This window comes from Rattus norvegicus, chromosome 1, assembly GCF_021556685.1.
Source record: "Rattus norvegicus strain SHRSP/BbbUtx chromosome 1, alternate assembly SHRSP_T2T, whole genome shotgun sequence".
Taxonomy (NCBI): domain Eukaryota; kingdom Metazoa; phylum Chordata; class Mammalia; order Rodentia; family Muridae; genus Rattus; species Rattus norvegicus.
This window is the reverse complement of record NC_141534.1, coordinates 240,312,481-240,327,498: the sequence shown is the minus strand read 5'-3', so window position 1 is coordinate 240,327,498 and position 15,018 is coordinate 240,312,481. Positions and strand designations below refer to the sequence as shown.

The 15,018-nt window shown below is 35.3% G+C and overlaps 1 protein-coding gene across 8 annotated transcripts in view; it reads left to right on the top strand.

Moving 5' to 3' along the window:
* The window catches only part of Brd10 (bromodomain containing 10), a 79,614-nt gene that overhangs the window by 10,864 nt on the left and 53,732 nt on the right, over positions 1-15,018 (top strand). For 5 of the 8 annotated variants that reach the window (XR_015627076.1, XR_015627073.1, NM_001419462.1 and 2 more), the window contains 1 exon segment: positions 7,690-7,890. The exons of the other annotated variants lie outside the window; for them this stretch is intronic. Coding sequence is in view for 3 of the 5 variants with exons in the window: in NM_001419462.1 (NP_001406391.1) it covers positions 7,690-7,890 (201 nt within the window). In the remaining 2 variants the exon portion in view is untranslated. 8 annotated transcript variants of the gene reach the window in all.

Below are 15,018 nucleotides of genomic sequence, written 5' to 3'. Positions count from 1 at the left end.
GGTCTGTGAGTTGTGTATCATGGGTATTTATCTCCTGGTACAAAGCTCAAAATGTGTGATTTTAAAAACTTATAGTGGTCTGTCTTTAGTTGTGGGTAGTATTTTTATTGATCTGCTGTTTTGATAGATTAATATCTAAGGCATAGAAATGTTTAACTTGAAGTTAGTTCCTATTAAAGTTGTCTTGGACTTTTACTAAAGATAAATGCCTTCTTCCTCAATCCTTGACTTTTACTTTGCTCTTTCTCAGTCGACTTGGAAAATTAAAGAGTTTAAGTCACTTAGCAATTGAACTTGTGGTCTCTGACTGCAACTTTTTTTTTTTTTTGGTTCTTTTTTTCGGAGCTGGGGACTGAACCCAGGGCCTTGCACTTCCTAGGCAAGCGCTCTGCCACTGAGCCAAATCCCCAACCCCTGACTGCACATTTTTAAGTTACTCCTTACCTCATCTTTTCAGTATGCTTTTGCTGGGTTTTCCTTGATATGTAGGTGGTTCCTGTAATTGCACCTTAAGAACTTCTATTTCCACGTTTATCCTTCTAGATACATTACTCATTTCCTATGGCTTTACTTATCAAAAGATTTCCAGGTCAGTATTTTAAGCCTCCTTCTCTTTTAAAAAAGAACTTATTTCTGTCCATAGAACTTTTTTTTTCTTTTGTTTTTTTATAGAGACAGGGTTTCTCTGTGTAGCCCTGGCTGTCCAGGAACTCACTCTGTAAACCAGGTGGGCCTCAAACTCAGAGATCTACCTGCCTCTGACTTCAGAGTGCTGAGATTAAAGGTGTGTGGCACAACTTCCCAGCAGAACTTTTCTAATTAGTTAAATAACTGCTACCTCAAAAATATTTACTGTTTCTAACCCAAGTCTTTGTTTTCCATTCTGGCTTTCAGAATTCTTTTAGGTTTTTGTTAGTATTGTCACCATTGTTTCAGCCAGAATATACCAGTGTGTGTGTGTCTGTGTGTGTGTGTGTGTGTGTGTGTGTGTGTGTACTAAAAGCATATATATATATATATACTTTTAATTCCATATACATAAACTGCCATTATGTTCATTGCTGAATCTTTATTGTTCAGTAGATATCTGAATGGACTTGAATTATATGAATGGATATTCCCTCTCTACTTTCCTATTCCAAAAAGTCTTAATTGTGTTAAGTTACAGTTAATGATCTTTAGAAAAGAGTGACTAGATGTAAGAGAACTTGAGTAAAATAAGAACTGGGAAGAATCCCTTTAATTTCCTATCAAGACTGGGAAGAATGAGTCAGTAAAGTATGTGCAGGCAGTTGCCATGTTAGACTGCAGTGTGAATCAAAGGACTAGCAGTTTATATTCAAATATTTTCAAGGGGAGTGACTGATTTTAATCAGACTTGGGCATGATTTTATGCTAAAGGAATGCTCAGGAGAATTCATGAAATACGAATATTGAAAACCTGTGCAACAATTGGTTTTGGATCAGAGATCTTTTTCACTGAAACATTGACACATGCCTCAACTCAGATAGTCTTAGTTTTTCAAAAGTAGAAATTAATGGCTATCTTACTGAAGAACTACCTTACTGAGTTGTGGTGGGTGATAGGGTGAAACTTTTGCATAGTGATGGCATTAGAAGTGGCTGCTATGAGGCCAAGAGAGGATGTTAACTACTTTCAAAGAAGTAGTCTTTGTCTAGGTTGAATCCATTTGTTTATAACTAAAGCACAAGGCTTTGATTTCAGTAGTAGTGCTTAGTAGTAGACGTATGTGAGCAGAGGGACTTTAGGCCAGGACGCAAAAGGAACTAAATACATGGGAAATTTGGTCAAGGGAGAGAGGAAAATGTGTTAATGTGTTTTGAATTCCAGCTTATTTATGACTAGTGAAAAGAAGCTGAATTCTGTTAGAGCCAGTGAAAGTCGAGACAAAATACTAGTTTTCTGGGTGAGCTGAGGATTTCAAAGTGAGTAAGAATAATAACTGGAGGGACAGAGGGAAGGGACAGAAGAAAATAAGGGGTTGTGATTAGTGCTTTCTTACAGATGATTTTCTTTTTTTCTAAAAAAATGAATCTCAGATATCAAGTAGTTTAAGATGAAAGCAGCAGTCTCCAAACTTTAAAAAAAATTAGTATACATTATTTGTACAAAATGATTGGTTTCACCAAGCCATTGTCAGGTTTCTAAATTTTTATAAGCTGATCTTTGAAAGAGGGAAAAGAACTAGCATGTGCACTGTAGCATGTTTGTATTTATAAATTGCAAGTAACCATTTCTTCAAGCATTAGTAGTACAAAAATTATTTTTTATGAGAGCATTGTGATTTGTTTGTCGAGGTTTGGTTTAATACTTGCCTGTTAAGATAGTTGAAACTTCTTTTATGCTAGGTTTATTTGGATACTTGGTTTTAATGACTAGTGCAGCTCAGAACTTACGAAGATGCATACATTTAGATGGAGGAAGTCCACACTGCAGTGACCATATCGCTTATCTATCAAATGCGCCCTAGTTTTTGTTGAAGTCCCTAGTCAAATTTCTTTCTTTTCTAATTCCATTCAGTTGTTCTTGAAAACTAATACTCAGGTTGTGCTTTGCTGTTAGTCATCACACACTTCTCCAAGTGCAGTCTCCACCCTTGTATACTCTGTTCTGTGCCCCAGGAGGCTGATTTCTAAGGACTGCATCAACTGGTCTGCCTTGTCCCCTGACTTCTGATTGGGTTCAGCCAACGGAAGGCACTGACAGGAGGACCAAGAGGTAGGAGTATTTAACATCTCCCTCTTTCCTGGCCTTCAGACTGTGAGTAACTATGCTCAGTCGTTGTGTGGCGCTCTTCTTTAATTACAGTTCTCTTGGTCTGTTAACTACTCCCTCTTCCCTTCTCTTCCTCTTTTAGGCTTAGAGTGGGAAAAACTCCTTGTTATGGAGGATCCAGGAACACTTCATCATTTCTTCCTAGTTTCTCTTAGCCTTGCCTGCACATTTGTAAATAGTCCCTGCATTAAACAACACTCACTGACTTGTACATGTCCTTCCTTACTGTAGGACCCTGGATAACAGTTACAACTATGTTTTAACTTTTCTTTAAATGAATGAGTTCACAAAGTGAGACTTTTCACTTAGAATATTAAACAGATTAGGTTAATTTTATTTCCAGATTTTAATTGTGCTCTCTCTTGGATATGTGTTCACACTGTGTGTGTGTGTGTGTGTGTGTGTGTGTGTGTGTGTGTGTGTGTGTGTGTGTGTTGTGTGTGTGCACGCACATGCTCGCGGAAGATTGAATCCAGGGCCTTGTTTATGCTAAATATATTCTCTGATGTTTAGCTGTACTCTGTACAAGTAGTTGTACTACCAATGGCATTCACACGACCTTCAGTAATACCAAAAAACCCACCTCAATAGTGGAAGCATTTCTAAATTTTAATAGGTATTTGTGTATTTATCAAGTAAGTAGCAAGTATACTTTATATCAGTTTTCAGTATTAATTACTTAACATCAATTTGCTTCTTGTTAATACTTGTTTTAGTCATTGTAAGTAGAATTTAGTCTCTGAATTCTGAAATTCAGAATGTATTAGCATAGACATTTTATGTTTTAAAGGAAAAATTAGAAATGATGATAAAAATTCAGCGAGTCAGCTATAATTATTATAAGGTTTCGTGTATAGTTGGCATATTCTTTTTAAACCACTGTCCTACTGATTTCATGAAATAATTTTCCTCATAGGAAGAAAATAGCTTGGTTTTTTTTTTTAAGGGAAGAGTTATTTTAGTGTATTTATATGGTTCTTGATCATTGTGACAGTTCCTGTTTAGAGTTGAGGGGAGAATTATTTATCTTAATTTATAGGGCTTTATTCTCTAATAAATAAAGACCAAATAACATAAACATACTCAGGACTCCTATTTTGGACAAATATACATAGGTTGGAGTTTAAAACTTGATTTGTATCATTTCAAAGATATTTAAACATGCATGCACATACATATATGTGTACTCACACATACAAACATGTGTATATATAAGATATATATATATATATATTATAATTTGTGGTCAAAAAGTACAGTCAATAATGAGAGAAAAATCCCTTGAATTCCTGGACCTTTCCTTCTGGTTGGGGATAGATAGGGTTGGTTGGTTGGTTGGTTATTTATTTATTTATTTATTTATTTATTTATTTATTTATTTCGGTGTTTTGACTTCATGTATGTCTGTAAAAGCAAGTCAGATCCTCAGAAACTGGAGTTACAGACAGTTGTGAACTGCCACATAGGTGCTGGGAATTGAACCTGGGTCCTGTGAAAGAGCAGCCAGTACCCTTCCTTAGCCACTGAACCATCTCTCCACCCTCAATAGATACTTTTGTAATTGAAAAAAAATTCCATACAATATATTTTGATCATGTTTTTCTTCTCCCCAGATCCTCTCTACCTCCCTGTGTACTCAATTTTGTTTTCCCCCCTTCCTTTCTTTTTAACAAACAAACAAAATCAAGAAAATCAGACAAGACCCACCCCAGAAACGAAAGCTAAATATATAAGCAAAAGGCCCAAAGCAAGTTAAGACAAAAAGTGTACAAAAGTACCATTGAGTTTGTTTTGTGTTGGGCAACTACTCTTGGGCATGGGCCTACTCTGAAGTGCTAACAGGTGCCAATTGCAATTTTTGCTTAGGGCTGAGAGCCAGTGTCTAAATTTTCCCCTCAGTGCTTCGACCCTGTCTGAACTGGGTCTGTTTCATGGGTCTTGTGTGTGCTGCCACAATCTCAGCCAGTTCATAGATGCTTCAGTCCTGCTGTGTCTGGAAGACAACTGTTTCCTGGAGTCATCCATCGACTCCTGCTCTAAAAGTTTCTGCTTACTATTTTGCATAGATCCCTGAGTTTTGCCAGGGGTGGGGTGTAGACAGTTATTAAGTAAATACTATTTAACACTGTGTTGATAGGTAACATAAAGACAAAGAAACCAGTATAAGGTCATAGAGTAATAGGGGAGATGTTATTAAACATCATAATTAGAAACCCTTTCAGATTTGGTGGCATCTAAAAAATGGTTGAAATGAGAGGCCTCCATGTAAGCATCTGGGGAAGAGTATTTTTATGGACGAGTAATGGAGTGCAAAGATTCTAGGGAAATGGGAATGTTGGTGTGCTTAAGAGCCAATGGGAGACTTTGCTAGCATAGAGAACAAAGGCTTAGAAAAGCAGAAAGGGTGACCTTAAGGAGATAAGGTCTTAGATAATAAGAACAGCAGATGTGTTACAAGTAGAACTGGAAGATTTAGGAGGAGACAGCAAAGTAATGACATACTCCAACTCACTTTTAAAAGCGTTATGCAGGTTTCTGTATTCCTAGAACAAAAGGAAAGGAAAAAAAACCTTGTCTTGAAGCCTTTGTGGTAATCTAGGTTAAGAAATTGAACTCATACATAAATAAGCACACATACTTCTAGATGCCATTTATTTGTGATCATTTATTTGTGATTTTATTCAAAATCTTTTTTTACATTTGTGAGTTTATATATAAGCACCTGGTCCTCAGATGAATTGGTTCTAAGGTATGTTAATGAATGTAATCTGGGCCTTGGAGATGGCTCAGCAGGTAAAGGTCCTGCTGCCAAGACTAATAACCAGAGTTCACTCCTTGGAACCTCCATGTGGAAGAAGAGAACCAATTTTCAATTGTCCTCTGACCTCCATGCATACCAGCCTACACACACGCGCACACACACACACGCACACACACAAATACATAAATGTAAAATTCTGTTAAAAGGTAGAAAGAATGTACTGATATTTGAAAGCAATATTATTTTCTCATCTCTACTGGCATATTGTGGCATGTATGCCCTTCCAAATATACAATGAATGTAAATTTTTAAATTAAAATATTAATTTTTAAAAAAAGATGACTGCCTGAAATAGCAAACCAGATTGGCTCAGATTCTCCATTAGAAAACTAATATTCTTATCTTATATAAAGCTATATCAGTTAATGTTACATCCTTGTAACAAAAAACACTAGTACAATAATTCAATAGAATCCATTCATGGAATCTAGGTGCCAGTGAATGTAAGATTGATAAGTTATTCTAATTTATAGTCATAAGTCAACGTAGACACTGTATAAAAAGGTCGGGGCTTTAATTATATCTTATAGTATAAAAGTTTATGCTTCAGTAATCTTTTCGACAGTTTTTAGAAAAGCAAGGAAATACAACTATTGCCAACATTTAATTCATATAAGTTCTTTTTTGTGTGTCTGGTTGCATAAACAGAGGGAATATGGATTTGTTAAGGTAAAGTAAGAACACTCAAGAGTGGGAAGGGCTGCAAGGTGGGAATTATTATTATAAATTATTACATAGTATTTTGAGTGTCTTTGAGGATTTGAGTGATATGCCTTAAGTACTGACTTGAGTTTGCCGTTGTAGAAAGAACATGTGTGAAGTTTTTAGAGGTTTTGGCATACTCTACAAAGGTAGAAGAGAGATTTTATCTGAATTTTTTAAATTTATTTTTTGTTTGCTTGCTTGCTTACTTGAGGCAGTTTCTCTGTGTAGCCCTGGCCATCCTGGAACTCACTCTATAGACCAGGCTGGCCTCTGTTTCAGAGATCTGCCTGTCTCTGCCTCCTAAGTGCTAGGATTAAAGGCATGTACCACTACCACCAGGCCTGAAATTTTTTTATAATTACTGTTTATATAATAAATATAGTCCTAAAAATCAGTAGTTGGACTAGCCTTTAAAACTTTGCAAGGTCAGTATAATGTTTTCTTTTCCAGGATAAATATGTTCTTATTGACTTTTTTTCCTTTTTTAGGGGGTAGGGGAGGCAGTATTGTAGATCAGTCTTAGGGTTGTAACACTTGCTACCTCTGAATTATATCCTTAAGTCTATTATAAATATTTTTAGTCATTTCAGATTCATTAAGATGATTTGTGAACAATTAAGTGAACTAAGATACTATTTTTAAGCATTAGACCAGTATTTCAATGAATTAGTAAAAATATTGTAAAAGACACATTAGCATTGAGATTGGAAAGGAATTCTAGAGTTATAAATTCTTTTTACAGTTCAGTCAGAAGTCAGGTTTCATTACATTGTTCATTCATATTTCTATTAATATTTTCTTTCATTAGTATTGATAAGTAATGTTACAGAATTAGTTAGATCACTTTGTAAAAACACATTAAAATGAACCTCTAATTCATCTACTCATGATCTGTTATTGCTAGGCAGCTGTTCTCCTTGGGCCTTATAATTCCTTATTCTCAGCCCATATAATTGCTATGTATTGTAATACTGCACTTATTAATAATTTCCCCAAAGTATTTATGTATCAAATATCTTTTTTCTCAAAATGTTTTTAGATCATTGTACATTTCTCATACATTAATAAACAATATGATCTCTATTTCAAACAAAACTTTCTATTCAACAGTTAGTATTTAGTCTTTAGTTTGAATGCTTCAGACTTACATTTTTTAAATGTAGAAGAGATACCGCCCCTCAGTGGATTTTATATGAAAGAGTTAGACTCTTGTATGGGAAAGATAAATCTCAAACATGGCAAAGGAAAGTTTGACTAAATATTTTGTATGTAGACAGAAAAGAAATTCTACTTAAGGTACTAGTTGAAAGGGTGTGTTGCTTATCCAGAAGATTTGACCTTGTGAATTGACTTATTCTTCTCCAAGGCACTTGAGAGAAAAGACAACGATAGCAGTTACATCTAGAGGCTATTATGGATTGGAGGAGGAGAAGGGAACTGCATGTACTTCAACAAGGCGTCGGTCAACACCTCGAAGTTTGGCAGGTTTGACAAGTGGAGTTTTTGAGTCTATAATGGTTCAAGTTTTGAGACAGGAAGAACAGCTGAGAGCAAAAGAAGAAAAAAGGTAAATGTTAAAATGTTAAATGTTCAGATTTACAAGAATTACTTTTAAAAGAATAGCTCCATTTATATGCCAATATCACAGTTTTGGTCCCGTTTTAGTAGGATTCTGTATTTAGTAGTAGTGCACTGTCAACAAAATATGAGTTGTTAATGAATCAGTGAAATTTATTTTAAAGTATAGTTTTAAATTGTAAAACAATCATTTTGACACTATACAAAAATAATTTTTAGAAAATTTTCTAGTTTTTTAGAAATCTTCTCAGGGGAACTTTAGATTACAGCAGTTTTTCTATATAGACTTATATTTTTAGAAAGGACACGCACCTTTAAATTACTACCAACTCCAGAAATAATGACATTTAAGAATGACATAGAGGCTGGAAAGATGGCTCAGTAGTTAAAGGCTCTCGCTGACCTGGCAGAGGACCTGGGTTTAATTCCCAAGGACCCACATGGTAGCTCACAGCTCTCTAACTCGAATCCTAGGGAAGCTAGCATCTTCTTCTGGCCTCTGAAGGCACCAGGCATGCACATAATACACAGACATAAAGCATCCATACACATAAAATAAAAAATTAAAGTTTAAAAATTAGAATGACACAAATCCACCTCTGCCATTTCCTTCATTTATTAACTTCTTGGATAACTGCTTGTTTTAGACTCCTCAGGAAGGAGTCTCATACTCAATTAGTGGGTACCTTTTTGTGCCCCAGAGCATAGAGTGATGGCATTATATAATAATTTTCTTTGTAACAAAAGCAAAATAGAGCCCCTAAGAGGTAAGTGAAACTCATTTCTGTAATCGAGTAGTGATTTTACACCAAATATACTAAGAATATTTGCTGAGATAGTTAGGTTTTGCTAGTGCTAGTTGGAAGCAACTTAAACCATTTTGCTCCTCTTATACTAATAAATGTAACTTGCTTTGATAATTGTAGGGCTAAAACACAGTCATGATACTTTCAGTAATCTTAGCTTTTTTTAGCGGTGATTCATTTCGGATACAACTCTGGATACATTTCCCCACATGTATGTAGCCCAGAGTTTTTCTGCTATAGGATATGGGGATTTTTAGAAAGAATTAAAATTAACATGACAGTAGTGCATAATTGATTGGAATGGAGTAACCAGAAAATTGGCAGGCAGTGCCTCTATTACTAGTCACCAAGAGGAGAGAGAGATGAGATTACTCTGGGAAGGCCTAATAGGACCTTATACCTGCCTTGGTAGACATAGAGCAAGGGCACAACTGGGTGTGTGTGGTAGAACTTGCCTTTAATCCCAGTCCTCGGGACTCAAGCAGGTGGTCCTCTGTGAGTAAGGCCAGCCATACACAGTAAGAATGACTCTATACTAATAAGGAAGAAAACGTGTAGTATTTACTGAGCCAGGCTTAGCTCTCAACATGTGTGTCAGTTTGTATCCCAAGTCACAGAAAATAAAGTAGTTTGCCCAGAGTCACATAGTTTTTGAGCATCTCTTATGCCTGTGTTACTAAGCAGGACACCACACTGTGATTTGCAGAAAAGTCAGAATAGCAAAGAAACTGTAAGTTTGAAAATGAGAAGAAACAGAGAACTTGTCTAAGAATAAAGGTATTGAGATGATGACAGACATTTAATCTTCCAAGTGTGAATATATAGTGAGAGGCTAGAAATAGTCCCAGATCATCTTTTCTTTCAGCCTTACATATATTTGTGCCACAAATAAGCAGAGGAGAATAAGCCATTGTGGAACATTGTCCATGAAATGTCCCATGCACCACCCAACTCCCTTATGTTTTCTTATTTAATTGTAAGCATTCTTTTTTTCTCTTTTCCTTTTTTTTTGGAGCTGAGGACCGAACCGAGGGCCTTGTGCTTGCTAGGCAAACGCTCTACCACTGAGCTAAATCCCCAACCCTGTAAGCATTCTTTATATACTCAGAATACAAGTCATTTGCCAGACAAATATGACTGGCAGATGTTTCTTCAAAACTGTGACTTGCCTTTCTGTTTTCCTTGTATATCAAAAAGAAAGTTTTACCTTTGATGTTCAGTTGATTTTTTTTTTAATTTACACTTACTGTGAACTGTATAAAAAACTATAGACGTAACTGAGGTTATGAAATTTTTCCCTCCAGAAGTTTCTAGGTTTCCATTTTTATGATTATATTTATTACATAATTGAAGTTAAAATTTTGTGTGTAGTGTGAGAAAAGTATAAAACTAATTTTTTCATACCGGTAACCAGTTTTGCCAATATCGTTCATTGGGGGAAAACCTATTATTTTTCCACTGAATTCTTTATGCATCTTTATTGAAATTAATTGAACAAGTATTTGTGACTCATTCTGAATTCAATTATATATAAATACGTTTGAACTATTTCTGCTTAATTTGATGACTGTTTATTTGATACTAATACTGAGTACTATTTGAATTCAACTTTATATAGTAAGCTTTAAAATTAGATAATGTGAGCCTTCCATCTGTATTTTTTATTTTTACATTTGTCTGTATTATGACCTTTACTTTTCCATGTAGTTCTAGAATATTGTAAGTTCCTATATAAAAAAAAATAAGTCTGAGGGGATTTTGATTAATATTGCACAGATATTACTGATTAATTTTTGGTGATTGTTTCCTCTAATTTCTTTCCATAATATTTTGTATTATAAGTCATTTTAACTTGTAATTACATAGAAATTTGTAAGTATGTAGTGTAAGTGACCTTTGGCTATTTCTTTTTCTTTTTTTCGGAGCTGGGGACCGAACCCAGGGCCTTGCGCTTGCTAGGCAAGCGCTCTACCACTGAGCTAAATCCCCAACCCCCCTTTGGCTATTTCTTAATTCTGTCAGTTTGTGCTTCATCTAATGTAAAATGTTACTACATACTTGTAATTTTTTAATTATAAAAATTAACCCATTATTGTACCGATTAACTGGGCATGGTGGCGTACATGTATAGTCTCAGCACTTGGAAGGAGTTGGTAGGAAGATCAGAAATTCAAGTCATCCTTGGCTTCACTGGGAGTTTGAGGGTCAACATGGTCTGTGTTATGATCCTATCTCATAAAACCAAATTCGGCCTAAGGAGAAGGCTTAGTGGGTAGAGTGCTTGCTGGTGAAGCATTAGGACCCGAGTTTGATCCTGACTACATGCATAAAAAGCTAGATGTGGCAGCACATATCTGTTACTAGAAGGCAGAAACAGGAGGATCCCCTGGCTGTGCCACCCAGTCAGTCTAAGCAATTGGTGAGCTCCAAGCTCGGTGGGAGACCCTGCTTCAGAAAAATAAGTTGGAAGTGATAGAGGAAGACACACAATACCAATCTCTGTAATTAGACCAAGCACATACTCCCCTGCACACATCTGTACATATGCATGGATGTACACATTCGGGTACACACACACACACACACACACACACACACACACACACACACACTTACTTTTAATTTTTAAAAAGGAAAATTGTATTATACTAGCAGACTATATTGACTTCAGTGATAGTGTGTGTTTTCCGCTGTTTGGGTTGATATCAAAAATAAAGCTCTTTCATAAACTGTGTACTTAGGTAGAATATTATTTTCACACTAGCATTTCATGTTTTTATTCAGTAAGAGACCCTTTCTCCATAAAATGAGGTGAAGTGCCTGGTGTGATGGCATATGCCTTTAGTTCCAACACTTGGAAAGCAGAGACAAGTGGATTCCTGTGAGTTCCAGCCCACCCTATTCTACATAGATTCAAAGACAGCAGGACTGCATAGTAAGACCCTATATCAGAGATATCAAACAAAACCAAAACAACAGAATATGATGGAGCACAGTAGAACAACATTAACTTTGCCTTCACAATGCCACAGGCGTGTAACACGCACACAACATAAAATATATTGTACATATTAATTGATCAGTTTGGGGTTTTTTTAGTATTTTATTGAATTCTATAGCATATATGTCAATCGAGAATGTTGCCCTGTAGTTTTCTTTTTTGTTGTTGTCTTTTTATTAGTTTTGATATCAGAATAAGACTGGCTTTGTAAAAATGAATTTGGAAGCATTTCTTCCCTGCTGCTTCACGGAATCATTTGAGGGAGTAGTTTCTGGTACTTAGGAAGGAGTTATGAAAAATTCTTTTGAAAGTGTGACATCTCTTATTAAAGGGTTCAACTCAAGCTAAGGAGGGAGCCAAAAGAATAAAATAAATACTTTCTGATCAGTTCTCAGAGGTCTCCATTGACTGAATTCAAGGGCACCAAGAGGATGAGGTTGCCTGTAGATCATCTGTACAGCAGAGAGTGGGGTGAATGTAGAGGCAAACTAAAGCTACTTAGTACAGTATCTTTAAATTGTTCATATCTGACTCAGTTATAAACCCACAGGCTTACTTCCTAGACTCAGCATCAGTGCAGTGCCATTTTTTTGGTGAATGATATTACCATCTATTGTACTGTACAGGTTAGAAATCTGAAGTTCATTCTGGAAATGTTCATATTTCTTACATGCATTTTGAATACACTCCAAGATTATGACAGTTTATCTCCCAAGTATCTTTCATGTCTATATATGTCTTTTGTTTCTGACTTCATCTAGTTCATTTATCCTTCACTTAAACTAAGGAGATTGTTTATTGGTTTAACAGTATCTATGCTCTACTCATTCTATTGTGATTTGCACATTAAACTATATTGAGGGCCGGGGGTATAACTGAGCTTGTAAATTTATAGTTAGCTATCTTTAGGAAAATGCTGACAGGACAGCAAACAGTTTGTGCTAATTGTGTGCAGAGAGAGCCTTTTGATCTAGAAAACATCAATATAGTAAGTCAAAGACTCAGAAAATTGAGTTAGATTTAGTTAATTTATGGTTGCTAAAATAATTGTAACTGTAAAAATATACCAACCACTTCATTTTATTTCTCATGGTGACCTTGAACCATTAAAGGAAGAATATATTTTGTAGACTTTATTTATTGAACAAAAAGTTATATAATACTTTCAAACAAGGACATATCGGCACTCCTTACATAAAATCTTGAATCTAGAATTAGAGAGAGAGAGAGAGAGAGAGAGAGAGAGAGAGAGAGAGAGAGAGATTGGTTGATTCTCTTGTCTTATAGGACAAATGCTGAGGTATCAGGCATGCACATCTTACTCAGCATAGAATATGTCATCAGATAGTAGTTTGATATCTTAGTGTATTTAAAATCCTTTCATATACACTTTTATAAAACTTACTGTTTGGATTATAAGACATTGTATCCTTTAATGTTCATTGTTTCACATACTTGTATGAACTAACTCATCTTTTGACTTGGAAATCACCATAATTAGAGCAATAAGCATTTTCTACATGTTTGTAAAATAGAAATCTGATTTTATAATCTATTTTCAAATTCTCTAACAAAAAATAGCTGTGACATTTGACAGTTATCATCCTACATTTTTATAGCTTTCTAGTCTTTTGCTAATTTCTTTTTTAAGATTTATGTATTTATTTTATGTACATGAGTGCTCTGTCTGCATGTGTACCTGCATGCCAGAAGAGGGCATCGGATCACATTATAGATGGTTGTGAGCCACCACGTGGGCTGGGATTTGAACTCAGGACCTCTTGAAGAGCAACCGAGCCATTTGAACCACTGAGCCATCTCTCTAGCCTGCCTTTTACTAATTTCCCATACAAATCTTGACGTTCCAGGTCAAATACCAGAAACTATATGCTCCTGACTACTCTCTTATAAGGTGAGGGCATGTGGCCAGGTATATATTTCTTAAGTGGAGCTGCTGAGTCAGGAGACTATATAATCAGGAGTTTCTGATTATTTTAGGTTCTTACTTTCAGAGATGTGACATACTACTAGAAGTCTAATTTTCCTGGAAAAGTACATAGATATAATTTAGGTTACTTTGCGCTTTTTTAAAAAAATGTATGTCTCTGATCATATAAAGGGCTTCTGTAACTTTCCTACTAAACTTTAAGTTCCTTTTTGGTTTTAACTTTGACGTTCTGTTGTTAGCAGAGATGTTAAAAACCTAGCTGATAAGAGTGGTTAATGTTCCTAAAATATAATATATGTTACTTATTTTAAAATGCAGATGCCTTAGCTTTTCCTTAGTCATGCTTTCAGTTTGCTTCCATTGTAGCGTTTCCTTAATGGATAATCTTTAATAGAAGCTTCTGTGTTTTTACTGGATTGCAAACTTGAAAAGAGAGGTCTATATTTTTTCCTCTTTTATTTAAAATAAGCATTCATTAAAAGTTTGTAAGTTGGGGATTTAGCTCAGTGGTAGAGCGCTTGCCTAGGAAGCGCAAGGCCCTGGGTTCGGTCCCCAGCTCCGAAAAAAAAAGAACCAAAAAAAAAAAAAAAGTTTGTAAAACTAGTGATACTTTCAAATGTGTTTTTTTTTTTTTTAGTAAAGCCATTTATCATTAGCAATGTTCTTTCTAAATTATGCATAGCTAAAATAACTACAGAATTTCTATTACTATTTCATACAGTTGCAGGTAAATGTAAGAAACAGGTCTGTAAGAAACAACATTTAAAAAATGGGAACTTATATGGGAAAAAAATAGGGTCAATTGTTTTGTTCATTTGGGTTTTTTTTAAATGAGTAATTATGTTCTTTATGATTCTTAGTCTTTTAATATTTCCCTAAACAGAAGGTGTAGAATTGTGAGGTAACATTCTACTACTTACTTTCTTTCTTTTTTTCTTTCTTTCTTTCATTCATTCATTCATTCATTCATTCATTCATTCATTCATTTAATGTATGAGTGCTCTGTCTGTACGTATGCCTGCAAGCCAGAAGAGGGCATCAGATCCTATTTTAGATAGTTGTAAGCCACCATTTGGTTACTGAGAATTGAACTCAGGACTTCTTCAAGAGCAGTCAGTGTGCTGAACCCAGCTTTCTCTTATTTTACTAATGTGGCTGTCACTGAAGTTTTGGTGAGCTGGTTTTAAAATCTGTCTTATCAGGAAAATGTGGAAAGCTTCAGCCTACCTGCCTTTTTTTTTTTTTTTTCTCCTTCAAGATATTGTCTCAGTATGTATGTATCTTTGACTAGTTAGTAACTTACTATGTAAACCGTGACTGCACTTGCTTCTGTTTCCCCATTGCTGGGATTAAAGGTGTGAG